The sequence below is a fragment of the Orcinus orca genome, chromosome 20 (assembly GCF_937001465.1).
Source record: "Orcinus orca chromosome 20, mOrcOrc1.1, whole genome shotgun sequence".
NCBI lineage: Eukaryota > Metazoa > Chordata > Mammalia > Artiodactyla > Delphinidae > Orcinus > Orcinus orca.
This window is the reverse complement of record NC_064578.1, coordinates 50,854,076-50,881,014: the sequence shown is the minus strand read 5'-3', so window position 1 is coordinate 50,881,014 and position 26,939 is coordinate 50,854,076. Positions and strand designations below refer to the sequence as shown.

The window sequence follows — 26,939 nt, the reverse complement described above, 5'->3', positions numbered from 1 at the left end:
CCAAGGAGTACAGAAACATGGAAAATTCAGATATACAGGAAAAGGAAAATTAAGTTGATCCATGATCCTACCAATCAATCCCATTCTGTTTGTTTCTATTCAAATTTATTTTTCCCTTTTAAAGACTAGATCATTCTGTTTTTCAACAGTCCTCTTGTTAGTGGCACAGCACTTAGTGGTACAGCATGAACATCCTTTCACGTCATCGGATATTTTCCTACAGTTTTATCTTAAATGCCTGCGCCATAGACCATTGAGACCAGAATGCAGTCACCCACCTGCCCTTGTGTCAGTTATTAGGTGGTTTCTCACATTTCACCAGGAAAAACAATGCTGCAGTTAACTCACTTGCAGTTAACTGCAAGATCTCCGTTAATTTGTACAGATCTGCGTTAATTTCCTTAATTAAAAAACCCAGAGTGGAATTGGCTGGGAGAAAGGACTTAAACTTTTCTAAGATTTTGCATTGTACATTTCTGGATAGCACTTGCAAGTGTGCTGTTGATGTTACCGTCATGAAGCCCTGCCTGTCGTGTCACTCTGTCCTGGAAGCGCTCAGACTGTTGCTGTCCCTTACCTTACCCCCCAAGTGTGGCTTCAAGATTGGGTGCTGCCCTGGAGGGGTGGCCTGACCAGGGTCCCTTCTCCCCCTCACCTGGTGCTAAACCTGGTCGTCTCTGCGAGTGAAGCTGCTGAAGTTGGGGTTCTTGGCCAATTCCCTGAGTTGGACTCAGCTTCTGAAGTTGGTCCGAGGGTGGTAGAGTGCTTCCGCCCGGGCTCCGATGTCCCCGGATATCATAACCTGTGCTTTCTCCCTCTGTCTAGACCTGGGGCTAGGCGTGCTCAAGGTGCCCAAAGAGGCTGACAAAGGAGGCAGGGCCACGTCTGGGAGCACAAGGAAAGGAAAGCGGCAGCACAGTTCCCCTCAGAACCCACTCCTGGACTGCAGCCTCTGTGGGAAGGTGTTCAGCAGTGCCAGTTCTCTCAGCAAGCACTACCTGACGCACAGCCAGGAAAGGAGACACGTGTGCAAAATCTGCAGCAAGGCCTTTAAGCGTCAGGACCACCTGTATGTAGGAGTCTGGTCAGGACGTCTGTTTAGGGGGCTGCTGGGGGCTGGGCGTGTTCCTGGTTCTTTTGCATCCCCTCCCATCCACCTGCACCGCCCCCCACCGTCGGGTGTCCCAGGTGTGTGCGACCTGTGCTCCTCCCACGGCCAGTGTTTGGGGGCACAGGGCCTACACTGTCCCGGACAGCCCGCCCTCCCCAGCCTCCAAATTCACTCCAGTGAGGAGAGCGCTGCTGCGATTTGCAGACAGGACTCTTATGCTTTAAAAACACACTCCAGAGGCAATTTTGTCACAGAGGGAGTTGGGCTAACTCTGTAGAGAAATTTTCAGAGTCCCTGGTAGGTGTCTGAGCAGAACAGATATGCACTCCATGAGGAATATATGTTGGGAGAACACCAGGGCGTGAGGGGTTCTGAAATGCCTGTTTCTAGAACATGGCAATGGAGTGTTCACTCTTTCTTTTCCCTTTTTAATTCCCCCTTTTTTTAACTCGATTTTTTTTTTTAACTTGACTTTAAAAGGCAATCTCAGTATAAGAGTTAGGAGCAGAATTCTGTTTGTTCTTCATGTCTTAGAAATGATAAGCTTTTCTTGCTGCTGAGGGAAGAGAGACAGACTTTCAAACGAAGAGACTTGTAAGTGGGAGAGGACGATCCCTTGCATTTTTACAGCTCGCCCAGCCTTTACTGAGGGCTTCGATGAATCCCGCTTTCATTTCATCCTCTCCCCTCTCCCCATTAAGAATGGGAAATGATTTACTCCTGTCACAAACTGGTAACAGTTAGGGCTAGAAAGCGGGTCTCCGGATCCCCTCTCTGCTGCTTCCCTCAGATGGAGGCCAACGGTCCACATTTGGGAAAGGGTTTTATTATTTATTGGGCCACGTTAATTAGAACCATCCGAAGTAGGATTGTTGGGAACCCAGAGGGTGATTTACCCATTTGTTTATATTTATAATATATTAATGTAAATATAAGTATGATGTAAATATAATACATACTTGCATTCTTTTATATTTGCAGAAATTATAGGCAAATTTGGTGGGGTTTTTTTTGTTTTTTTTTTGCTGTGGGGCTCCCAGGTAGCTGTCTAGAGGAATCCTATGGGAAGGCAAAGACTCCTTTGTTCAAGGAAGGATCATCCCCAAGTTAGCATTTCCTCAAGTGCGTTCTCAGAACTCTGGTTCTCTGGTTCTTGGGGATGCTAAAAGGGGCTATTTAAAAAAATGGTTTTGTGGGCAAATGAGTTTGAGAGACATGGAAATTTAAACAGATATCTCTTTATCTACTCTGTGGCTTTTCAGTTGGCTACTATGAACCTACAAGAAGTAAACAGTGTTTTTTCAAAACTTATTTGCCAGCTGAGCCCAAGTCCTCAGGGAGCAACTCTGGAGACTAGTGTTCCTTAGGAACCCACTTTGGGGAACTCCGACTTGGCTCCCACTGATTTTTTTAATCTCAGATTAGGGGTTTGCTTAAGGGTGAGGGAAAGAGCTCCCCCTTCCAGATGGCTTTGACTGTAGCAGGGGTCTTTCCTCATAGGGTCTGAGCACAGTTTCTGAGTTGCGATGCTGCTGCCCCCTGGGGACACGCCTGGGTTCCTGCAGTGGGTGACCCACGCCGAGACACCCGCTAACTTCCTCCTCATGTGATTCCAGGACGGGGCACATGCTCACCCACCAGAAGACCAAGCCCTTTGTGTGCACTGAGCAGGGCTGCAGCAAGAGCTACTGCGACTACCGCTCCCTGCGCCGGCACTACGAGGTCCAGCACGGCCTGTGCATCCTCAAGGAGGCCCCCCCGGAGGAGGAGGCCTGCAGGAACTCACCCCACGCGCACGAGGTGGCCAGCCAGCCCGCACCCGCAAGCCTGTGGTCCCTGGTGCCCCCGGAAACCCCATCCCCCAGCTCCCTGTTGCCCAACCGAGACCTCCTGCGCTGTATCATGAACAGCATCGTCCAGCAGAAGATCCCTCCTTCCGGGCCAGCCCCGGGAGGGCCTTCAGACAGCGGCGAAGGGAGTAACACGGCCTGTTCCTGCCTGCCCTCATCAGGGTCCTCCTTCTGCGGCCCAGCCAGCACCCCGGCGGCCCCAGGAGCCCTGGGCACTGAGGTTCCCGAGGAGCCCTGGCCCCCATGGAAGGAGCCTGCGACGGACGTGTTAACAGCCGTCCACTCGCGGGCAGCGGAGAACAGCGGCCCTGACCCAGCCGAACCGGAGCTGCCGCTGCTCCAGCCCCCATCATCCCTGGAGGGCTGGCCCGAGGGCACTCCCCTGCCCACCTGCCTGCCTCTGTTCCGTGGCCAGACTGTCCCCACCAGTTCCCAGCCATTAAGCCACAGTTTCCAGTGGCTCCGAAACCTGTCGGGCTGCCCTAAGAGCAAAGGAAACAGCATGTTTGTTGTCCACAAGCCCTCTGCAGTGCCGTCCCGGGAGGGCTCCGAGCCTGGCCCCGGGCTCAGCAGCGACTCCCCTGCGGGGGAGCCCTCACCCAGCCGGGGCACCAGTCCGGAGGACACGCCGCCCTTCCCTCCCACGCTCCTGAAGGCACCGGAGGAAGCCTCGGGTGACCCCAGATATGCCGGCACCAGCGGGGAAGACGACTCCTCGGCTTCCAAGAAGAGCAAGTTTGACTGCAACTCCTTCTCGTGGCAGAACCCTGGTGAGTCTGGCCCCCAGGACGGCCTGAAGCCCAGCGGCCTCCCGTCGGATGCCACGCCGCTCTTGCGGCAGCTGTTCCTGAAGTCTCAGGAGTCTCTGGTGAGCCACGAGCAGATGCAGGTGTTCCAGATGATCACCAAGTCCCAGCGGATCTTCTCCCACACCCAGGTGACCGCCGCCTCCTCCAAGCTTCCCACGCCCGACGGCAAGCAAGTTGCCCTGAAGTCACTGCAGGGGCTGTGGCCACAGCAGCCCCCGCCTATGGCGCCCACTGTTGACTCTCTCCATGCTGGCCCCGTGAACCCTGAGCCAGAGGGATCCCTAGCCTGCAGGAGAAAATCCACACCCGCTTTCCCCACAGAGGCCTCCCCCAGCAGCGTGAGCCAGGATACAAAGGGAAGACCAAAAGTGGCTGCCGCTCCACCTGCCCTCACAGCATCATCCCTGGACCCGCCTGGGAACCCAGACATCTCCTCTCTGGCCAAGCAGTTGAGATCCTCGAAAGGGACCTTGGACCTGGGGGACATCTTCTCCCCCGGGGGCCTGCGTCAGACCCAGTTAGGAGGGGAGGAGCCATCCAGAGCCCGCCTCCCAGGGAAGCAGGCCCAGGCTGAGAGTGGCATGGCTTCCGGGGCCACAAAAGGTGAAAAGGGCCCAGCCTGCTCCCGGGGCGGAGGCTACAGGCTCTCCTCTGGCAACTCCAGGGCCCAGCGCTTTTCAGGCTTCCGGAAGGAGAAGGTGAAAATGGATATGCGCTGTGCGGCTTCTCCAAGCCAGGTAGCCATGGCTTCCTTCTCGTCATCGGCCGGGCCTCCAGCGGATTGCCCCTGGGACTCCAAGTCCAAGCTGACGATATTCAACAGGAGCCAGGTACCAGGGCCCTCTCACGGGACCTGACCGTGCAGGAGGCAGAGTCTCGTCCTTACCTGTTTCCGTGTTTCTAACTTGTCCAGGCACTGTATTTGACCTCAGCAAATCCTCAGATGCAGTTTGTTTACAGAGGGGGGAATGAAGGTCCAGAGAAGTGATGGTTCCTCCCATCACCCTCAGCCCTGCAACACACACACACACAAAACAGAACAGGGTTTTAGAGTTGTCAGAGACACTTTGTGTCATGCTTCTTCACTAAACTTTTTCTATTTGCTTCCTTTCTGCCTTTCGCTTCCTTTTGGATTTGCCTCCTTCACTTCTTCAGAGAATGTAAAGGCAGAGCTCCTTTGCCCTTGACATTCATACGTGAAATGCTATGTCTTTTCTGGCTGTGAATTACAGGTCCACAGGTCCGACTTGGCCCCTGCTGCAGGCCTGGTGCCAGTCTGCCCTTGTGGAGCAGCTTGGGTCCTCCCACATTGTGCCCACGAGGTCCTGGGTGCAGAGAGCTCGGCCACTTCTCTTCGTGATGTTCCGAGGTCCAGCATCCTTCCTGTTACACCACAGCTACCTCCCCCTCTTTTTTTTTTTTTTTAACAGCTTTAATATTCACGTACCATCTAATTCACCACTGTGAAGTGTACCATCCAGTGGTTTTTAGTATGTTTACAAGGTCATGCACCCATCGCCACTCTTTGCCAAAACCCTTTCATCACCGCAAAAAGAAACCCCACACCTTTGGTTGTCAGCTGCAATCTCTCCATCCCTCCCAGCCCCTGGCAAGCGTGCCTCTTCGCTCCGTCTCCATGGATTTGCCTCTTCTGGGCCCCTCACGTGGTTGGAATCATGGCGCTACGTGGCCTTTTGTGTCTTTTGCTTCTTTCACGTAACAGGATGTTCTCAAAGTTCGTCTGTGTTGAAGCATGGATCAGAACTTCATTCCTTTTTATTGCTAAGTAATTTGTCCATTGTACGGATACACCGTATTTTATTTACCCATTCATCAGCTGATGGATATTTGGGTTGTTTTCACTTCTTGTCCATTGTGATAACGCTGCCATGAACATTTGTGTACAGATTATTGTTTAGACATCTGTTTTCATTTCTCTTGGGAAATACCTAGGAGGGGAATTGCTGGGCTATAGGGTAATTCTATCTGAGGGAGTGCCAGACTTTTCCAAAAAGCTGTGCTGTTTTATATTCCTACCCAGAGTGTATGAGGCCTCCAGTTTCTCTGCATCCTCACCAACACTTGTTATTGTCCAGTTGGTTCTTTTTATTACAGCCACCTTAGTGGGTGGGAAATGATAATCTTATTATGGTTTAATTTGCATTTCCCCGATGGCTAATAATCCTGAGCACCTTTTAATTTGTTTATTGGCCATTTGAGTATCCTCTTTGGATAAGTGTCTATTCAGAGTCTTTGCCCATTTTTAAACTGGGTTGTGTTTTTATTATTGAGCTGTGAGAGTTCATTATGTATTATAGATACATAAATATACATAGTCCCTTATCAGATACATGATTTGCAACTTTTTTCTCTTATTCTGTCTTTTCACTTCTTGATGATGTCCTTTGAAGCACAGAAGTTGTAAGTTTTGATGAAGTCCAATACGTTCTGTCTTTTGTTTGGTTTTGGAGTCATCCAAGAAACCACTGCCTACTCCAGGGTCACCAAGAATTACACCTGTGTTTTCTTCCAAGTCTTATAGTTTTCACTCTTGCATCTCATTTCTGATATGTTGACTCAGATGTATTTTCGTCTTCAGGGTGGAAATATCTACCGGCTCCCCGACCCGATGAAGGAGGAGAACATGGCAGGTGGCTGGTAAGTTCAGAAGCCCCTCGGGAGTCCTCTGGTGGCTTTGATGTGCTGGCTGTGGGGGAGCGAGCTCTGGATGCTTCACTCCTGAAGGGGCGAGCACCAGGCCATGGAGAACCGGGGGCATCATCTCCATTTCTTAGGGTTCGTCCAGAGCTGTCAGAGGATCAGTGTTTGGGGACAGAGTCCCATTCTCCCTTTTTTCCCCACAGTAACCAGCACAATGGCGGTCCCACAGACTGGGCAGAGCCAAGGAGCACTTACGTCTGCAAGAATTGCAGCCAGATGTTTTATACAGAGAAAGGGCTGAGCAGCCACATGTGTTTTCACAGCGACCAGTGGCCGTCACCTCGAGGGAAGCAGGAGCCGCAGGTGAAGGGGCGCGAAGCTGCCATTCATCTCAGGATGGAGCCGTCCTCCTGCGGGGAGCCTGGCTGGGGGCCAGGAGTCAGGGCTCTGCTGCTCTGGAGGGGCCCCTTGCTCCCTACCTATTGTGTCTCTTAAAGGGCTGGCTCTTCTCTGTGTGTAGGTGTGTGGCATGGAGTTTTGCAAGCCACCAAGACAGGTGCTGAGGCCGGAGGGCGACAGGCAGAGTCCCCCGGGAGCCAGGAAGTCCTTGGACAACATGACCGCAGCCCCTTTGGTGGTCCCTGTGTCGGTGCCTGTGGCTCCAGCGAACCATCCCCCGGGGAGCAAGGTGGGTGCACTTCCTTCCAGCTGCTTTCCACCTGCCAGTGGGAGCTGTGAGAAAAGCCCCCAAATCCTGACTCCAGAAGAGCTTGGTTTGCGTGTTCATTCATCCATTCAACCTGCAGTGAACTTCCTTTGTGTCTGGCCCTGTGCTGGGCAGGGCTGGGGACACTGCAGCGACCACAACAGGCCTGCCCCCGTCTCCTGGGGCTTCCAGCCCAGCGGAGTAGATAGACCCATCCCCGGACACTGACGACCCAGAACGGGCCGGGCTGGGAGAGGGAGCTGTGGGAGCCCCGGGGGCACCAGAGACCCTGCCTGAGGAAGCGGGTGTTGCAGCTGAGAGCTGGAGGATGAGGAGGGGTAAGATGGGCAGAGAGGAGGGGAGATTGCGTGGAGGTAAGAGAGAGTGTAGCAAGCTCAAGCCATCGTCTCTTCAGCCTGTGCTGGAAGACCCCACCTGGAGAAGTTCATGCTGGACTCGGGGACGGGGTGCATGGAGCCCACTGTTGGTCTCGCAGGAGCTGCTGTCATTTTGAGGAGAACAGGTTTTCCTTTTGTCATGCTGTTGCACCCGTCTGGCCCCCACACTTTAAGTGCCAGTCACTTTAACAACGGACATGAGTTTCCAAAATGGTCTGAGTGAGGGCCTCTCCTTGGGGGGTGTGGGTGCCTGAGAAGGCTCCAGCGTCAGAGGTCGCCCGGCTTAGGGTCTGGAGTCTGGCTCAGGCGTGGTGGCCCTGCCCGGCTTCCTGCGCTGAGGACTCTGCTGGGTGTGCGTCTGGCTGGTCAGTACCCTTTCCCACTCTCAGGCCATCTTGAGGACTGAGCTGTGGGGCCGGTGGCCTCAGGTGACCCCCGTGGTTCTGAAGTCTCTTCTTCTCCAGGGACAGGAGAAGGACGGGGAAGAGAGAGACAGCAAGGAGAGCAGGCAACACAGGAAACGGAAGAAGCTCCCCCGGCCCAAGGCACTGCTCATCCCTCCTCCGCCCTCCATGTCTGGGGAGCCGGGCCCGGGAGGATGCCGCCAGAGCTGCCTGCGCTCGCCCGTGTTCCTGGTGGACTGCCTCCTGAAGGGACTGTCCCAGTGCCCTCCCTACACGCCGCCCCCAATGCTCAGCCCCATCCGGGAGGGCTCTGGACTGTATTTCAACACTCTCTGTTCCACATCTGCTCAGGCCCGTCCCGACAGGCTCATCAGCGCCATGCTTGGTGAGTGAGGTTGATCACCCCACGACGGGCCTGCGGGGGGCCAGACCCCCGCCCCCTGTAGAATTTGGTCCAGCCATTCTTTCTGGCCTACGCCTGGGTCTGGTCTGGGGGTCCCGTTGCTGTTCAGAACTATCCCAGGACCATCTGGGACCAGCAGCCTTCTAGGTGCTTATAATTTTGTAGCCAGAAAGAAAATAGACGCCATTTAGCCTAACCACCCTTCTGCCTGCCCTTTCGAGTAATTTTTTAAACAGCTTTATTGAGATATAATTCACACGCCATATGAATCACCCATTTAAAGTGTACAGTGTTTTTTTTAGTGTATTCTTAGGATTGTACACCCATCCCACAATCTAATTCTAGAGCATTTTCATCACCCCAGAAGATTATATCCACGAGCGGTTACACACAGGCCCTGTAGCCCCCAACTCCTCAGCCCTGGGCAACCACCCGTCTACCAACCTACTTTTTCTATGGGTCTCCCTATTCTGGACATTTCATATAATTGGAATCATACAATATGTGATATTCTGTGTCTAGTTTGTTCACTTAGAATAATGTTTTCAAGGTTCATCCATGTTGTAGTATGCATCAGTGCTTCATTTCTTTTCATGGATGAATGATATTCCATTCTCTGGATAGACGACATTTTATTTATCCATTCATCAGTTGACGAGCATTTGGGTTGTTTTCATCCCTTGGCTATTGCAAATAGTGCTGTCAAGAACATTTATGTATAAGTTTTTGTTGGACATAAGTCCTCATTTCTCTTGGGTATATACCTCAGAGTGGAATTGCTGGGTCGAAGGGTAACTATGTTTAACCGTTTAAGGAACTGCCAGACTGTTTTCCAAAATGGCCGGGTCATTTTAAATTTCCACCAGCGTTGTATGAAAGTTCCAGTTTCTCCACATCCATGCTAACACTTCTTATCTGTCTTTTTTATTATAACCATCCTAGTGGGTGTAAAGTGGTAGCTCATTGTGGGGTTTTATTTTGTTTGTTTGTTTGTTTGTTTTGCGGTACGCGGGCCTCTCACTGTTGTGGCCTCTCCCGTTGCGGAGCACAGGCTCCAGACGCGCAGGCTCAGCGGCCATGGCTCACGGGGCCAGCCGCTCCGCGGCATGTGGGATCCTCCCGGACCGGGGCACAAACCTGTGTCCCCTGCATCGGCAGGCGGACTCTCAACCACTGCACCACCAGGGAAGCCCTGTCTTGGTACCTTTATGGAAAATCAGTTGACCATAAATGATTTGAGACTTTTCTTCTTTTTTAATACAGACATTTTACAGCTATAGATTTCCTTCTGAACATTGCTTTAGCTACATTTTGTAAGTTTTAGTATGTTGTGTTTTTATATTCATTCAGCTAAAGTATTTTCTAATTTATCATTCCACTTCTTGTTTAATACACTGATTATTAAGGAATGTATTGCTTAATTTTCACATATTTGTGAATTTTCCAAATTGCTGCCTTTTATTGATTTGTAATCTAATTCTCTTGTGGTCAGAGAACATACTTTGTTTCTTTTTAAATTTAATTTATTCAATTTATTTTTATTTTTTTGGCTGTGCTGTGCGGTTTGCAGGATTTTAGTTCCCCCACCAGGGATCAAACCCATGCCCCCTGCAGTGGAAGCGTGGAGTCCTAACGACTGGACCGCCAGGGAATTCCCTTAAATTTATTTTAAAATTTAAAATTTATTGAGGCATGTTATATGGGCTAGAATACGGTCTGTCTTGAAGAATGTTCCATGTGAATTTGAGAAGAATGTATTCTACTGATGTTTGGTGGAATGCTGTATTTTGTCTGTTTTGTCTAGTTAGTTTCAATTTCCTTGTTCATCTTCTGCCTAGTTGCCCTATCCACTGTTGAAAGTATTGAAATCTCCAACTATTATTTTTTAATGTTTTATTTCATCCTTCAGTTCTGTCGTTTGTTGCTTTGTGTATTTTGGGGCTCTGTTTTTAGGTGTGTATATGTTTGTAATTGTCACATCTTCCTCATGGCTTGACCTTTTATCATTATGATGTGATTGTGATATCATTTGTCATTATTACAATAATTTTATCATTATCTCTAGTAATATTTTTTGTTTTAAAGTCTAATGTGCCTGACATTAGTATAGCCATTCCATTCTCTTTTATGGTTGTTGTTTGCTTGGTATGTATTTTTCTCTTCTTTTACTTTCAGCCTATTTGTGTCTTTGAAAATAAAGCATGTTACCTATAGACACCATTAGTTGGATCATGTGTTTTTTTAATCCAGTCTTACAAACTCTGCCTTTTGATTGGTTTGTTTAATCCATTCTTGTTTAATGTTATATTGATATGGTTGGATTTACATCTGCCATTTTGCTTTTTATTTTCTATATGTTACATGTCTTTTTCTCCCTCTGTTCCTCCTTTCCTGCTTTCTTTTGTATTAAGTATTTTCTAGTGTAACATTTTAATTCCTTAATTTTTCACTTTTTCTTAGTCATTTCTTAGTGGTTGCTCTAGGACTTAAAATATATGTCTTATCAGAATCTGTTAGGTTGTGTAATAACTCATTAAAAATGAAATATAGAAACACTGCCCCTATCTAGCTCTATTCCTTCTAACTCTTTTGCTATTATATGTGAGAGACCCAGTAATACCTTACTGGTCATGTTTACTGCTTTATATAATTTTATTTCGTGTAAAAAACCTGAGAGAATAAAGGAAAGCAAGCATGATTTATAGAGGTTGTTATATTAACCTTCTTATTTACCATTTCTGATCTCTTCATTTATTCTTGTGGATTTGAGTTACTGTCTGAGGTGATATTCCTTTACTCCAATGCAGCTGTGCTCCTTGTGCAGTTACTGTCACATATATCATATTTCTATATGTTACAGGCCCACAATACATATTGTTTTATGCAGTTGTTTTTTAAGGCACTTAAGAAAAGAAATAGGCAATCATACTGAGTTTTATAGTTACCCAGATTTACTAGTGCTTCGCTTTTTTTTTTTTTTTTTGGTTTGAATTCAAGTTACCATCTGATGTCATTTGCTTTCAATCTGAAGAACTTTCTCTAGTATTTATTTTTATTAGGGATATATAATTCACATACCATACAATTCATCCCTTTAAAGTATATAATTTAATGGTTTTTAGTATATTCACAGAGCTGTGCAACCATCACTACCATCAGTTTTCAGAAATTTTCATCATCCCCAAAAGAAGCCCTGTACTTATCAGCAGTCCCTCCTTTCCATCCTCCCCACCCCCAGCCGTGGGTAACGACTAATCTACTTTGTCTCTATCGATTTGGCTATTCTGCATATTTCATGTGAGTGGAATCATACAGTATGTGGTCCTTTATGAACGCCTCCTTTTAGTTAGCATGATGTTTTTAGGTTTCATCCATGTTGCAGTATGTATCAGTATTTTGTTCCTTTTTGCGGCTGAATAATATTTCACCTTTAATATTTCTTGTAAGACAGGTCTGCCAGCAACAGATATTCTCAGTTTTTATTTCTCTGGGACTGTCTTTATTTTACCTTCATTTTTGAAAGACAATTTGCTGAATATAAGATACTTGGTTGACCCTTTTTTACTTTCAGTAATTTGAATATATTATCCCATTGCCTTGTGACCTGCATCGTTTCTGTTAAGAAGTTAGCTGTTAATCTTACTGTAGTGCTCTTGTATGTAACAAATTGTTTTTCCCTTTTTGCTTTCAAGATCTTATCTTTATTTTTGCTTTCAACATTTTGCCTATGTTATGTCTGGATGTAGAGCTCTTTGTGTTTAACCTTTCTTGGAGTTTATAGAGTTTGCTGGATATACATATTGTTTTTCATCAAATTTGGGAAATTTTCAGCCATTAATACTTTAAATATTCTGTCCCTTTCTCCCCTCTTTCTGGTACTCCCACTACATATATATTGTTGCATTTAATGACATCTCACATTTCTCTGAGGCTCTCTTCACTTGCCTACATTTTTTTCTCTCTGTTCTTCAGATTTCATAGTCTCCATTGTTCTATCTTCAGGTTTGCTGATCGTTTCTTCTGCCAGCTCAGATCTACTGTTGAGCCTTATTTTGATTATTGTAGTTTTTTAACCCCAGAATTATTTCCATTTGGTTCTTTTTTTTTTTTTTTTTTTTTTTTTTGGCTGCATCGCACAGCATGCAGAATCTTAGTTCCTCAACTAGGGATCGAACCCGTGCCCCCTGCAGTGGAAGCGCGGAGCCTTAACCACTGGACTGCCAGGGAAGTCCACATTTGTTTCTTTTTAAAAAATAATCTCCATCTCTTAATGGCATTTTCTCTTTGATGAGAAATTTTTATTTTATCCTACTTTAATCCTTTAAGCATGGGAGCCAGGGGAAGAAGCAGCCCCCATCTCCTTGGCTGCACCTACCTGGGTAGAGCTTCCATTACAAAGAGCTGGGGGCTAGGTGGGTAAGGGAGTGAGCCATGGCTCCATGCCACAGACTCTCACTGTTCTTACCAAGGTTTAGTAGATTTTCCTAAATGAGTATTTCTTAAAATGCTGTATGCCTTTAGGACAACTTGCAGAGACTTTAGTTTACTGTTCTTTTTTTTTTTAAATTATTTTTATCAGTAAATTTGTTGTTTTGCCGAGTTCCTTACTCTACTTTTTCAGAAGTCTTATCCCCCTTCCATGCAATCTTTTTATTTTATTGTGATGTGAACAGTTAATCTGTGATCTACCCTTTTAACAAATATTTAAGTGTGCAATACAGTATTGTTGACTATAGGTACAATGTTATACAGCAGATTTCTAGAGCTTGCTTAATTGAAACTTTATGCCCATTGATGAGTAACCTCCCATTTCCCACTCCCCCAACCCCTGGTTACCCCTATTCCACTCTTTGATTATATCGATGTGAATTCAACCACTTTAGATACGTTATATAAGTGGAGTCATGCAGTATTTCTCTTTCTGTGACTGGCTTGTTTCCCTTAGTATAATGTCCTCAGTGGTCATCCATGTTGTTGCATATTGCAGAATTTCCTTTTTGTAAGGCTAAATGGTATTTCATTGTATGTTTATATCACATTTCCTTTACGTGCTCATCTGTCAATGGACATTTAGGTTGTCTCCACATCTTGGCTATTGTGAATAGTGCTGGAGTGAATATGGGAGTGCAGATATCCTTTTGAGGTCTTGACTGTGGTTCTCTTGGATGAATACCCAGAAGTGGGTTTGCTGCAGGATATGGTAGTTCTACTTTTAACTTTTTTTTTTTAACATCTTTATTGGGGTATAATTGCTTTACAATGGTGTGTTAGTTTCTGCTTTATAACAAAGTGAATCAGTCATACATAAACATATGTTCCCATATGTCTTCCCTCTTGCGTCTCCCTCCCTCCCACCCTCCCTACTACTTTTAACTTTTGAGGAAACTCCATACCATGCAATCGTTTTTTTCCTAATTTTTAATTTTATATTGGAGTATAGTTGATTTACAATGTTGTGTTAGTTTCAGGTGTACAGCAAAGTGATTTCGTTATACATAGTCACATATCTATTCTTTTTTAGATTCTTTTCCCATATAGGTTCTTACAGAGCATTGAGTATAGTTCCCTGTGCTATACAGTAGGTCCTTGTTGATGATCTATTTTATATACAGTAGTATGTGTATACCATGCAATCTTGAAGAGCCTGCCTTTAGCTGCTCTGGAAAGGCAGGCAGAAAGGGCCTCGCGGGGCAGTTCTAGCCAGTCCTCTTGAGGCTCTTCTTTGGGTGTTTTCCAGATCACGTGGACGGCTCTTTTGGCATCTGTGTGGTGAAGGACAACACCAAGATCAGCACTGAACCGTGAGTTGGGACAGACTTAGAACCTGAGGGTCCTTCCAAAGTGGGGATGCTTTTACCCTCCGTGCATTCCAGTGTCGGTTTTTCCCAAGGGAGCCTTCATCCCGGGAAAGTCAGGTCTACATCCAGAGCCTCTCTAGGAGAGAAGTGGTGGATTTTTCCAGGTGTTTCTCCAATATTCCTTCTGTCCAGACATACCATAGTTGGATCTCTGTGGACAGAATGCCCAGCACCCTGGGGTTCTAGGTAGAATTGGTGATGCCACAATGAGACACTCTTTTATAGCCATGGGCTGTGGCTAGATGGATGTTACCTTGGATGTGGAAGCATACCAGGTATCAGCACATAACTCCTCTGTCCTACCCCAAACGCCTGAGGCCAGAAATCTGGCTATGAAGCGAACTGGAGGAAGGAAGAGAGTATCCCGCAAGAGGTCTGTGGAATACGTGCGCGTGTCTATTGGGGTGATGGGCACTCCCGGTGTCTGAGAGATGGCCGAAGGGTTCCACAGAGCAGGGCTGTGGCCTGAGAGCAGGGCTCACCGCACATCTCTCTTTTATTTCCCATCTTGGTCACACACATATGTCTTGTATGTCCGTGTGTGTGGCCTCATTTCAGACACATCAACATAGGAAGCCGGTTTCAGGCTGAGATCCCAGAGCTCCAGGACAGATCACTGGCTGGAAGTGACGAGCATGCAGCTTCTCTGGTCTGGAAGCCATGGGGAGATGTGATGACCAACCCGGAAACGCAGGATAGAGGTGGCTGAGACTTTGGGGCCAGGTTCCCAAGGGCCCTCCTCCATCTCCAAGGGGTTTCTCCTCCCAGTTCTCACCTTGACCAAGAAGCAGTGACCCCCGGGCGGGGGTGGGGTGGGCAGAGCTGGCCTTCGGCGCAGTACTGCTTTGCTGTGCTGCAGTCCCTTGCGCCACCTCTCCTCTCACCCAGTAGCTGGCCAGGCCATCGAGAGCAGGTGCCAGGAGCAGGGTTTCTGCCCGTCCTCCTTGTCCCTCCCTTCCCTCAGCCTGCTTTTAACAGAGAGGTGAGGGAGATGGTGGCAGGAGCCCCCCGCCCCACCTGTGCTGTCGGGGAGGTTTCCTCTCTGGCACTTGCTGACCCTCTGTGCCTCCTCTCCTTCCCGTTGCCGGGCTGCCTGCTGGAAACAGTGACCGAGCTCTGCAATGTGGCCTGCTCCAGCGTGATGCCGGGCGGGGGCACCAACCTGGAGCTCGCTCTGCACTGCCTGCATGAAGCCCAGGGCAACATCCAGGTGAGGTGCAGGCGAGGGTGGGCTCAGAGGAGCTGTGAGAAGCTCCCTGCTCTCTTACGGCCAGGGGCTCTAGGCGCAAGACACGTGCCTTCTACTTGGGGCTTTGCAGCTCACGAGAACCAAAGGCTGGCCACCCACCCTTCTCCCTGGTCGCTTTGGGACTGGTGGTGTCCTTGTGAATGTAGGGGAAATGCACACATACGGGGTCAATCAGTTATTTATCTGGGGTGACAGCAGAGCACCAGGGTTCCTCCAGCGTTACCTCATCTCAGCGGCACTGGGGAGGGGGTGCCTAGCAGAAGCAACTCAGGGCCTGCATTAATCTGGTTTATTTACTGAACTTTAACTTTTTGATTAAAAATGGTGTGTGAAAACCTCTGATGCAACAGAAATGCCTCTGCCTCCTCCAAGGACCCTCCTCACAATCCTGAAGTTTAGCAAAGAAAGAAGTCCAACTCTGTGTAGTGGGAGAAGAAGTCACGTCACCCGAGTTGGAGACCCAAGAGTCAGGGCTATATGGTGCTTTTTCTCAAGCTGAGATGCAGTGGCTGGCACTTGGTGGGTGCTCAGCAGAGTAATCAGCACATATTTACTGGGTCCTCCTGATACCTGGTGATGTCATGGTATCAGGCTGGGGCCAGCTCAGGGGCCCATTCTTGGTTTAATGCTCTGCTGCCACCATCTTGAAATTCTTAACAGTTTTTGAACACAGGGCCCCGTGATTCCATTTTGCGCTGGGTGCTGCAAATTGCATAGCTAGTCCTGACCGAGGTTACACTGTTGAGCAAGACAGATGCCCTCTCTTTGCAGGGCTTACATTTTAGGAGAGTGAACACATGAAATACATTTTTTTAAAGTGATAGATAATGATTAGTGCTATGAGGACCATAAAATGGGGTAGGGCAGGGGCAGTGCCACTCCAAATGCTGCTCCTTGAAGAAATAAGGAGCTTGTGCCAGAATAAGTCCACACACTGTTTCCTTCAAGTAAATCTTGCTATGAAAAAGGTAACGTCAGCTGCACTCAACAGTACACTTAGTGCTGTAGGCAATGTGTCCCAAGTGGTTCACAGCTGGTGGCCAGTCCACAGACCGACCACACTTTGAGTCGCCCTGGGGTAGGGGTGGCTTTGGGGAGGGCTGCACATATTTTCTGAATGAATGAAAGAATGAAGGCGGGCCTCTACCTCACCTTCCCTCCCTCAGAGAGTTGCCCGCCACTCCTCTCGTTCCAGGTTGCCCTGGAGACCCTCTTACTGAAAGGACCCCAGAAGCCACCGACTCACCCTCTCGCCAACTATCACTACACAGGTAACTGGAGCGTGGCTGCCCGCGTGGTTTTGGCCTGGCTGAGGCCCCTGTGAGCCAGTCAGTTTCCATGGCAAGCTCTGCCTCCAGGAGTTCTCTTGGGGCCTGCACCTGCCCTCCCAGAAGGGCCCATCCTCTCTGGGGGACTCAGTGGGTGCTGTTCTCTAGTTGGATCCAACCTTCCCCTTTCCACTGGTTCCCTCATGAGCTCTGCCTGGCCAGAAGGGGGGTGCCAGGTTGGGGCGGGCTCAGGTTCCGCAGCTGAGCACGCCAGCCCTGGAGTCAGGCAGCCTGGGGCCCGCGCCTGCACTTGGCAAGTCTCTTAACCAGCGGAAGCCTCAAGTTGCTGCACCCGTCAAGTGGGGAAGGTCATAGCCCCTACCTGCTACGGTTTTTGTGAGGATTGTGTGAGGTAAAGCAAGTAAGGGGCTTAGCAGAAATCTTGGCATATAATTGGCGCTCGGTGGCCTGAAAAAGGAGGGGAGTCTGCACTTCAGCCGTGGCTGCGGTCCCGGAAGGAGAGACATCCTTCCTCCTCTTGGCTGTTTCTCCAACAGGTTCGGACATCTGGACCTCCACAGAGAGGAGGCTCTTTAAGAAGGCGTTCTGTGCCCACAAGAAGGACTTCTACTTGATACACAAGACGGTAAGGCGAGCATGGCAGGCTGGTGTAGACAAGGCTCCCTCACACGGCCGAGGCGCTAAAACTGCAGGGCCTGTCAGGGGCGATACTCTGCTCATGCTGTGAACAGTTGACAACTAAAATGCCATTGCTTTGAACAACCCCAAACAGTACAGAAATGAATCCCATGTTCAAAATAAAGCCCTCCAGGCCCCTCCCCACAATCCTACTTCTGATTGATAACCGGACAGGCATTTACTGCCCATATGGATTTTACACACCTGTATGCACTTTCTCAAAAAAGGACGAGATCATATATTTAATATCCTGCTGATTATTTTGCTCTTTTTTTAACTTGATGTACGCAAAATTGCACATAATCAAAGTGTAAGATTTAATGTTTTTGACATATTTATACACTTGTAAGACCATCACCATGATCAAGATAATGAAAATATCTGTCACCCCCAAAAGTTCCCTCCTGCCCCTTTGCAACCCTTCCTTCCTGCCACCCGGGTCCCTAGTCAACTCTTGTCTACTTTCTGTCACTATAAATTAGTTTGCATTTTCTAGAGGTTTATATAAATGCAATAATCATACAGCATGTGATCTTCTTTGTCTGGCTTCTTACACTCAACATAATGATTTTGAGATTCATCCATGTTGTCGTGTATACCCATAGTTCATCCCTTTATTGCTGAGGAGTATACCATTGTATGGACGGACCACCGTTCATTTAACCATCCACCTGTTGGCGGTTTCCAGTTACTGATGACTACAGATAAAGCTGCTCTGAACACTCACGTACAAGTCTTCGTACGGACATGTACTGGGTTCTTTTTTTTTTTTTGCGGGGATGGGGGTGGGATTATAAATACCTAGGAGGGGAATGAGGGTAAGTTATAGTAGATGTATGTTTAACTTTTTAAGAAACTGCCAAACTGTTTTCCAAAGTGGCTGTACCACTTCCCATTCCCACCAGCAGGTTATGAAAGGTTCAGTTGCTCCACACCCTCGTCAACACTTGGTATGCTCAGTCTCTTTAATTTTAGCCATTCTAATGAGTGTACAGTAGCATCTGACTCCATTTTTCTAATGACTAATGATGCTGAGCATCTTTGTGTTTTTTTGCTATATGTGCACCTTCTCTGGTGAGCTGTGTGTTCATATCTTTTGCCTATGTTTTTATTGGAGTGACTGTGTTTTTATTGAGTTGTAGGAGTTCTTATTTTGTTCTGAACACCAGTCCTTTATCCAGATATATGCTTTGGAAATATTTTCTCCCAATATGCAATTTGTCAGTGTCCTAACAGTGTCTTTTGAAGAAAAGTTTTTAATTTTGATTAAGCATAACTTATTAGTTTCTCTTTTATAGACTGTGCTTTTCGTGTTGTATCTAAGAAATCTTTGCCTAACCCAAAGTCACAAAGATTTTCCCCTGTGTTTTCTTCTGGAGGTTTTATAGTTTTAGGTTTTATTTCTAGATTTATGATCCATTTTAAGTTTATTTTTGTATGGGGTACGAGGTGAGTTCATTTTTTGCGTATGGATATTTATTGTTCCAATACCTTTTGTTGGAAAGATCATACTTTCTCCACTCAGTTGGTTTTGTACCTTTGTTAAATATCAGTTGGCCGTATATATATGCATCTACTTCTGGGCTCTGTATTCTGTTCCATTGATCTGTTTGTCTTTTATTAAGCTCTTCCCATACTGTCTTTATTACTGTAGCTTTATTCTAAGTCTTGAAATCAGAAAATGTTAGTCCTTCAACTTTGTTATTCTTTTTCAAAGTTATTTTTTGTATTCTAGATCCTTTTTATTTCCCTATGAATTTTAGAAATAACTTGTCAATTTCAAAATTAAAATTCCTGCTAGGAACTTGATTGGTACTGTTTTTGACTCTATAGGTCAACTGGGGAGAGTTGTTATCTTAACAATATTGAGTCTTCTGACTCGTGAACACGGTATATCTCTCTATTTAAATCTTTAATTTTTCAGCAATGTTTTAAAGTTTTTAGTGTACAGTTGTTGCATATTTTTTGTCAGATTTATTCCTAAGTACTTCTGTTTTTTATGATGTTATAAACAGTTCTTTTTTATTTCAGTTTCCAATGGTTTGTTGCTAGTATGTATAGAAATAAAATTGATTTTTATATTGATCTTGTGTTCTGAAGTGTTGCCAAACTAACTTACTAGTTTTGGTAACTTTTTTGTGGATTCCACTGGATTTTCTACATAGACAGTCATATCATCTGCAAATAAAGACACTTTTATTTCTTCCTTTCCAACCTGAATGCCTTTACTTTTTTTCTTGCCTTTTTGCACTCTAGAACCACCAGTACAGTATTGAGTAGAAGTGGTAAGAGTGGAAATCCTTGTCTTGTTCATGATATTTGAGGGAAAACCACTCCACCGTTAGCTGTAGGGATTTTGTAGGTATCATTTATCAGGTTGAAGAGAAGTTCCTTCTATTCCTATTTTGCTGAGAGTTTACATCAGCAATGGACATTGGATTGTATCAAATGCTTTTTCTGCACCTATCAAGATGCTCATATGATTTCTCTTTTTTAAGTTTAATATGATGAATTACATTGATTTTAGATTGTTAAACCAACCTCACATTTCTGGGATGAGCTCCACTTAGTCATGGTATATTGTCCTTTATATATATATATAGAGAGAGAGTTGGATTCTATTCGCTAAAGTTTTGTTGAAAATTTTTCATCTATGTTCATGAGGGACATTGGTCTGTAGCTTTCTTTCCTTGTAATATCTTTGTCTGGCTTTGGTGTCAGAGAAATGTTGAACTTATGGAATGAGTTGCGAAGTATTCCTTCCTCTTCAGTTTTTTGGAGGGCTCTGCCTAGCTGTCGCGTAAGGCTATGAGGTATCCACCACGTAAGGACACTCTGCTTTAATTAGTCCCAGTCGGTAGACATGTGGCTCCACGTGATGTCACAGTGAGCGTCCTCGCGTGTACCTTTGTGTGCGTTTTCCTGGAGAGAAGCGCTCCTGGGCTAGCCTTGTTGCTCAGAGCGTGCAGAGCTTAGATGGTGTTGACTCTGGTGGCTTCTCTCTGAACTCCTTCATCCCCGGGAGGACTTTGTGATTCTCCGTCCCCTGTAGCAGAGGAGCATACCAAGCTGTAGGGGAGAGACGTTTCAGGAGGGCTTTCAAAACGTGGCAGCTGGCCCCATGGGGAGGGGATTTAGGGCGTCAAGGCCATACTCACTGCTGCTCCTGAGGCACTGTCCTTAGCCGGCTTCTGTCTTCCTCCACTAGGTCCAGACAAAAACTGTAGCCCAGTGCGTTGAGTATTACTACATCTGGAAAAAAACGATGAAGTCTGACTGCGGCCGAGCCCCAGTGCCGGAAAAGAGGGCCAAGAGAGAGCCGGATGAAGCAGACAGGACCAAAGCGAAGGTAGAGGGTCTCGGGGTAGGGCTTCTGGAGTTCAGTGCGGATCTGGATGCCCAGTGCCCAGCCAAGATGGGCGGGGGTGGGGGGGTTGCACCCCACGACGTTTGTGCTCTGGACACCTGCTTCTCCCTTAGAAGGGCGGCAGGGCAGTCAGCACCCTTTCATCATCTCTGCCACCTCTGCAGGTCACTCGTAGCCCTCGGGATAGACCCAGCCACCGTCCAATCCCTGAATTAAAGAGAAAGACTGACAGGAGGGAGTCCACCCTCAACTCCAGCCCAAATGCCAGCTCGAAGCGGACCCCTGAGCTGCCGGGGAGCAGGGAGGGCCAAGGCTTCTTTCCCTGCCGGGAGTGTGAGAGGTACCGCCCTTTCCCTGGATGCTCCCACGCCACCTGCCCTCAGCCCCCTGGGGTCCCCCCCTCAGGGCTACCCGCCTCCCCCTGCTCTGACCCCTGTGTCCTCTGGTGCCTCCTCAGGGTGTTTGACAAGATCAAGAGTCGAAATGCCCACATGAAGCGGCACCGGCTTCAGGACCACGTGGAGCCCATCGTCAGGGCAAGGTGGCCCGTGGAGCCCTTCCAGCTGGAGGAGGAGGAGGAGGGCGAGCTAGGAGCTGGCATCAGCCCTCTGCAGCGGTGAAATCTGCACGGGCAGCCAGTTGGGACGGGCACCTCCATCCCGGTCACGTCTCCTTTAGCCACTCCAAGGCACCCCTCTGCCTCCCTGGCCCCGTCACTGTCCCCACCGGGCAGCCCAGCTTGCAGACATGAAAGCCATTAGGCCACGAGCAGGCAGGGGACGCACAGTCATCTGACCGCTGTGAAGGCCCTGTCAGCTGTGGCAGAGGCTCTGTTCTCTTTAGGTTAATAGCCTCTCACCTTCTTTCAGTTCTACTCCTTCCAGAGCAGAGAGGCTTGGGGAGGGAAAGGTTAGATCTGGGTAGTTCTTCAATCTTAGCCTCAGTTTCAGGCTTTGGTTACATTTGTTAGATAAGGCCAAGATGTAGAGAATCAGTGGGAAATACCTTCAGATCTCCACCGTGTTGGGGCCCCTTACCGGGAGTTTCTCTGCCTTCGAATTCTGTCCCTAGTCTTGCCATGACTTATACATTGTTTTTTTTTGTATTGTCGACTTGTAAATCTTATTAAATTGGGTTCTTAAGCAGCTGTCTTACGGCTTCCCTGCCTGTTGATCCAGCAAAGGCTTTTGAGCCCCTGCCCCTCCCAGAAGCCACAGTGACGAGTAAACTGAGTCCCTGCCCTGGAGGAGCCTCATACATTAACGCAGCCAGCATTTATCAAGCACCTACTGTAGCTGTGCCAGGCAACGCCCAGTCCGCATGATGGGGACACAGTGATGGAGGGACAAGGCCCCTCCCCTCACAGAGCAGGAAGGGAGCAGTGATAAATCAGCAAAAAGGCGACTTTAGATATCTATAGTGTGTATGCTTTTGGCCGTAATAACAGAGTCGTCAGCGTAGGTTTAAGCTCTCAGGACACGTGGTGGTGCCAGCGGCTCCACGGTGAAGTCAAGGCCTGCCAGCAGTGGCCAGCGTCAGCAAGTTGGCTGCAGCAGCAGCAAGAATCCCCTCTTCTACGCCGAGCACCCAAACCTTCAGAGGGTGCAGGGCAGAGAGCAGCTCCCTCCCTTCCTTGTTCCCCTTTTTAAGAGTGAGGAAAGCTTGTAGCAGCGCCCAACAGAACGCCCCTCACGTCTCCTCAGCCAGAACTGTAGCCCATGCTCTTTCTAAACTGATCCCTGGCAGTGGAAAGGGAAGTGGCCACCGTTATCCCGGACCTTCAAGATTTGTCTCCAGGACAAAGGCACAAGCTGTGTCCGCCCCTGGTTCTCCCCAGTTCCAGGACTGGGGAGAACCAGTGTGTTCCCTCAAATTTGTTGTCACCCGATCAAAACTGGAATCCCATTTGCCAGGAAAAGAAGAGGAAGCAGAAATAGCCACTGGGGAGTCAGACCTTGTGTCCACCACAAAGCGACATGAGGAAAGTACAGCAGGGGGCCAAGTTCAAGGGAGTGACAGGGAGTGGCAGACACTGGTAGGTGGATGGCGCGGGGGTGGGAAGCCACACTGAGGAGGCTGCTGAGGCTGAGACCCGCTTCCAGGCCACGGTGTGGCAAAGCGCAGACTCTGCCACGGGAACCAGGGGAGGCTGTTCAAAGCTCTAGCTGCTGTGTGGGGGCCGTGGGCGGTGAGACGGGAAGCCTGGAGAGTAGCTGGAAGGCTCTCAGCGGAGACGGTGGCCTGGGCTGGAGTAGCAGTGAAGAGGCCAGAAGCGCAAGGATTAGGGATCACGTTAGAAGTAGATTCAGACTTGCTGATGGGTCACACGTCACAGGGAGAGCTGGTAAGGAAAAGGACGGATCGAGGTTGGCATGGCAGGTTGGGGTTTGAGCAACTGAGTAGATGCTATTAACTGAGATGAGGAAGAGGGACACATCAGAGGATTGATGGCTTAAAGGCGTGCTTGTGCCTATAACTGTGTGCTGCCTTCGGAGGGACTGGCTAGGGGAGCAGGGTAAACGGTGGTGTCAGGAGGCTTCACAGAAGGGCCAGCTTTCAGCTCAGTAAATCTGAAAAGACGGGGAGGGAGGAGCAGAGGAGGAAGTTGAGTTTGAAGTGGTGCGGGCATTGTGGTTGGGGAAAGGACTCTGGCATCAGATGAACCAGAATTTACGGCCTGGCTCTTCCTTCTTTGCCACCTTGGGCAAGTCATTTTCCCTGTTTGAGTCTCAGTTTTCTCATCCTGTAACTGGGATGGAAAACGCCTACCCCCATATATCTGTTTTGTTTTGTTTTTTTAATGCCATTAACTTTTTAAATTTTTTTAATTTTTGCTGTGTTGGGTCTTCGTTTCTGTGCGAGGGCTTTCTCTAGTTGCGGCGAGCGGGGACCGCTCTTCATCGCGGTGCGCGGGCCTCTCACTGTCGCGGCCTCTCTTGTTGCGGAGCACAAGCTCCAGATGCGCAGGCTCAGTCGTTGTGGCTCACGGGCCCAGTTGCTCCGTGGCATGTGGGATCTTCCCAGACCAGGGCTCGAACCCGTGTCCCCTGCATTGGCAGGCAGATTCTCAACCACTGCACCACCAGGGAAGCCCCCCATATATCTGTTGATGAGAAAAATGTAAATCGGATATTGGCAGGTGCCCCGTATGACCTGAGCACTCATGCTGTTGAGCCACTTAACAAGCACTCATGCTGTTGCTGTCACTGTGTGGGTCCTGCCCTCCATAACAAGTGAAGCCCGAGACACTGGAAATGAAAGTCTCTGGCTTCATGGTCGGGTGGTATATTAGTTATCTATTGCTGCGTAACAAATTAAGCTGAAACTTAACAGCTTTAAACAAATGGAAACTTTTACAATAGTGCTGCTTAGAGGGGCAGGGAACCCAAACTGTTCGTGGTTATCCAAACTCACCCCCATCTTATCTGCGGTCAGAATACAGTGGCAACCACAAGTGGGTGGTCCAGAAGAATCTCTGAAGGTAAGAAGAGAGTTGGGCAAAGGTTTCTTGTGAATTACCTCCCCCCAGCCAAACTCCACCCCCAGAAAACTGTGTTTTCTCAACCCCAAATTATCTGCATCGTAATCATCTAGAGGTCCTGTAAAAAGTGCAAATTCCTGTACCCCACCACAGACTTTCCTAATCTGAATTATTGGAGGTAGGGCCCTGGAACTTAAATTTTTTTAAAGAAACTTTCTTAGAATAATAGTTTATAGATATGCATAAAAGTTGGGAAGATGGTATAGAGAATTTCCATATACCCCACACTCAGTTTCCCCTATTGTTATCTTACATTAGTATGGTACATTTGTTACAATTAATGAACCAATATTGCCATATTATTATTAACTAAAGTCCATCCTTCATTCAGATTTCATTAATTTTTACCTCATGTCCCTCTTCTGTGCCAGGATCCTCCCAGGACACCACATTACATTTAGTTGTCACATCTCCTTAGGCTCCTTATGGCTGTGACAGTTTCTCAGACTTTCCTTGTTTTTGATGACAGTTATGAGAAGTCGTGGTCAGGTATTTTGGAGAATGTGCCTCAACTGGGGTTTGTCTTACGTTTCTCATGATCAGAGGGTGAGGAAGACCGCAGAAGTGAAGTGCCACTGTCATCACATGTTATTAAGGGTACACAGTATCAGTGTGACTTATCACTGTTGATGTTAAACTCCACCACCTGGCTGACAATGTTTGTCATGTTTCTGCACTGTAAACTTAGTCCCCGCCCACAATCCTCTCATCTGTGGAAGGAAGTCACTGTGCACAGTTCATGCGTAAGGTGTGAAGAGTCATGCTTCAACTTCTTGAGGGCAGAATAGCCACATAAATTATTTGGAATTATGCACGGCCATTTATTTACTTGTTCAGTCATTCATTTACATCAGCATGGCCTCATGGAGATTTTATAGACTGGGTTATTATCCAGTGCTACTTTGTTGCTCAAATTGTTCCAGCTTTGACTATTGGGAGCTCTTTCAGTTGGCTCTTGTGTCTCTTTGACATACCCCATTTGTGTGTGCGTGTGTGTGTGTGTGTGTGTGTGTGTGTGTGTATGAGAGAAAGAAAGAGAGAGAGAGAGAGAGAGAGAGAGAGAGAGAGAGACAACGAGATGGAGGCTGAGAGACTTCTGTTCTGGAACTACAAGATGCTCTAAGCACATCCTGTATAATTTCCTGCCCAGTCCTAGAACCAGCCATTTATCCAAGGAGCCCTGGTTACTTTTATTGGAGAACAGTATTAAAAACTAAGATCTGGGCACTAGGTGTGTTTGAACCTGAATTTTTAACACAGTCTCACCAGCTATTTCTTATTGAAACCAGAGTTAGAGAACCTCTGCTCTCAGTTTTGACTCCCGTCACTCAAATATCAGCGTACCTCAGAGGTACTGCAGGTCCGGTTCCAGATCACCACAATAAGGCCAGTCATAGGAGTTTTTTTGTTTCTTTCCCAGTGCACATAAGTTATGTTTACACTATACTATAGTCTATTCAGTGTGGGGTAGCATTATGTGTAAAAAAAAAAAAGTACATATCTTAATTTGATAATACTTTATTGCAGACTTCCCTGGTGGCGCAGTGATTAAGAATCCGCCTGTCAATGCGGGGGACACAGGTTCGAGCCCTGGTCCAGGAAGCTCCCACATGCCGCGGAGCAACTAAGCTCATGCGCCTCAACTACTGAGCCTGTGCTCTAGAGCCCGCAAGCCACAAGTACTGAGCCTGCGTGCCACAAGTACTGAAGCCCGCGAGCCTAGAGCCCATGCTCCGCAATAAGAGGAGCCACTGCAATGAGAAGCCCACGCACCGCAACAAAGAGTAGACCCCACTGGCCACAACTAGAGAAAGCCCGCGCAGCAATGAAGACCCAATGCAGCCAAAAAGAAAGAAATAAAAGAAATAAGAAAAAAAAGTCTCCAAATATTTGGAAACTAAATAACACTCTTCTAAATAACTCATGGGTCAAAGAAAAAAATCAAAAATGAAATTATAAAAAAAAAACTGCTAAAAAATGCTAACCATCATCTGATCCTTTAGCCAGTCGTAACAGTAACATCAAAGGTCACCGATCACAGGTCACCCTAACAAATATAGTAATAAAAAACTTTAAAGTATTGCAAGAATTACCAAAACGTGACAGTGAGACATTAAGTGAGCCGACGCTGTTTGGGAAATGGCGCAGCTTGGACAGACTTGCTCAACACAAGGTTGCCACAAACCTTCAATTTGTGAAAACCGTAATTTCTGCGAAAGGCAAGAAAGCAAAGCACGATAAAATGATGTTCGCCTACTTCACTGGCCTTCCCAAACCAATTTCAGCGTAGGTCGACAGAGGGCGCAGGAAAGGGGATACCATTTTCCGTCTTACCACTTACGCCTTTCCAAGTGAAGGAGAACGTCAGGAGGTAAAGAGCGAAGGCGGGGACTAAACTCTGCGCAAGGGAACTGTCAAACCCAGGCGTGGATTGGCCGTGTCTTCCGGCATGGAGCTGTCACGTGAGGATCAATGGTCAGCTGACTACGGTCCAAATTCCGCCGGGAAGTGCAGACGGAGCCAAGAGCTGATGTTGATTGGTGGAGGAGGATCCAGAAAGGTAGCACCTCAAGGCGGGTCCTTGGCGGTGAGGACTACGATTGGCTTACGCGGAG

General features: G+C 47.7%; 1 protein-coding gene across 1 annotated transcript in view; it reads left to right on the top strand.

Moving 5' to 3' along the window:
• Positions 1 to 21,934, top strand: part of ZNF541 (zinc finger protein 541) — a 37,396-nt gene extending 15,462 nt beyond the window's left edge. Inside the window, exons 3-16 of the mRNA XM_033430617.2 lie at positions 826 to 1,069; positions 2,728 to 4,600; positions 6,370 to 6,428; positions 6,635 to 6,794; positions 6,952 to 7,119; positions 8,000 to 8,324; positions 14,080 to 14,143; positions 14,759 to 14,901; positions 15,307 to 15,410; positions 16,645 to 16,720; positions 17,275 to 17,363; positions 20,625 to 20,765; positions 20,948 to 21,123; positions 21,241 to 21,934. Of these exons, the coding sequence (XP_033286508.1) occupies positions 826 to 1,069; positions 2,728 to 4,600; positions 6,370 to 6,428; positions 6,635 to 6,794; positions 6,952 to 7,119; positions 8,000 to 8,324; positions 14,080 to 14,143; positions 14,759 to 14,901; positions 15,307 to 15,410; positions 16,645 to 16,720; positions 17,275 to 17,363; positions 20,625 to 20,765; positions 20,948 to 21,123; positions 21,241 to 21,403 (3,785 nt within the window). The 3' untranslated portion in view covers positions 21,404 to 21,934. The remainder of the gene's footprint in view (positions 1 to 825; positions 1,070 to 2,727; positions 4,601 to 6,369; positions 6,429 to 6,634; positions 6,795 to 6,951; positions 7,120 to 7,999; positions 8,325 to 14,079; positions 14,144 to 14,758; positions 14,902 to 15,306; positions 15,411 to 16,644; positions 16,721 to 17,274; positions 17,364 to 20,624; positions 20,766 to 20,947; positions 21,124 to 21,240) is intronic.
• Positions 21,935 to 26,939: the final 5,005 nt, after the last annotated feature.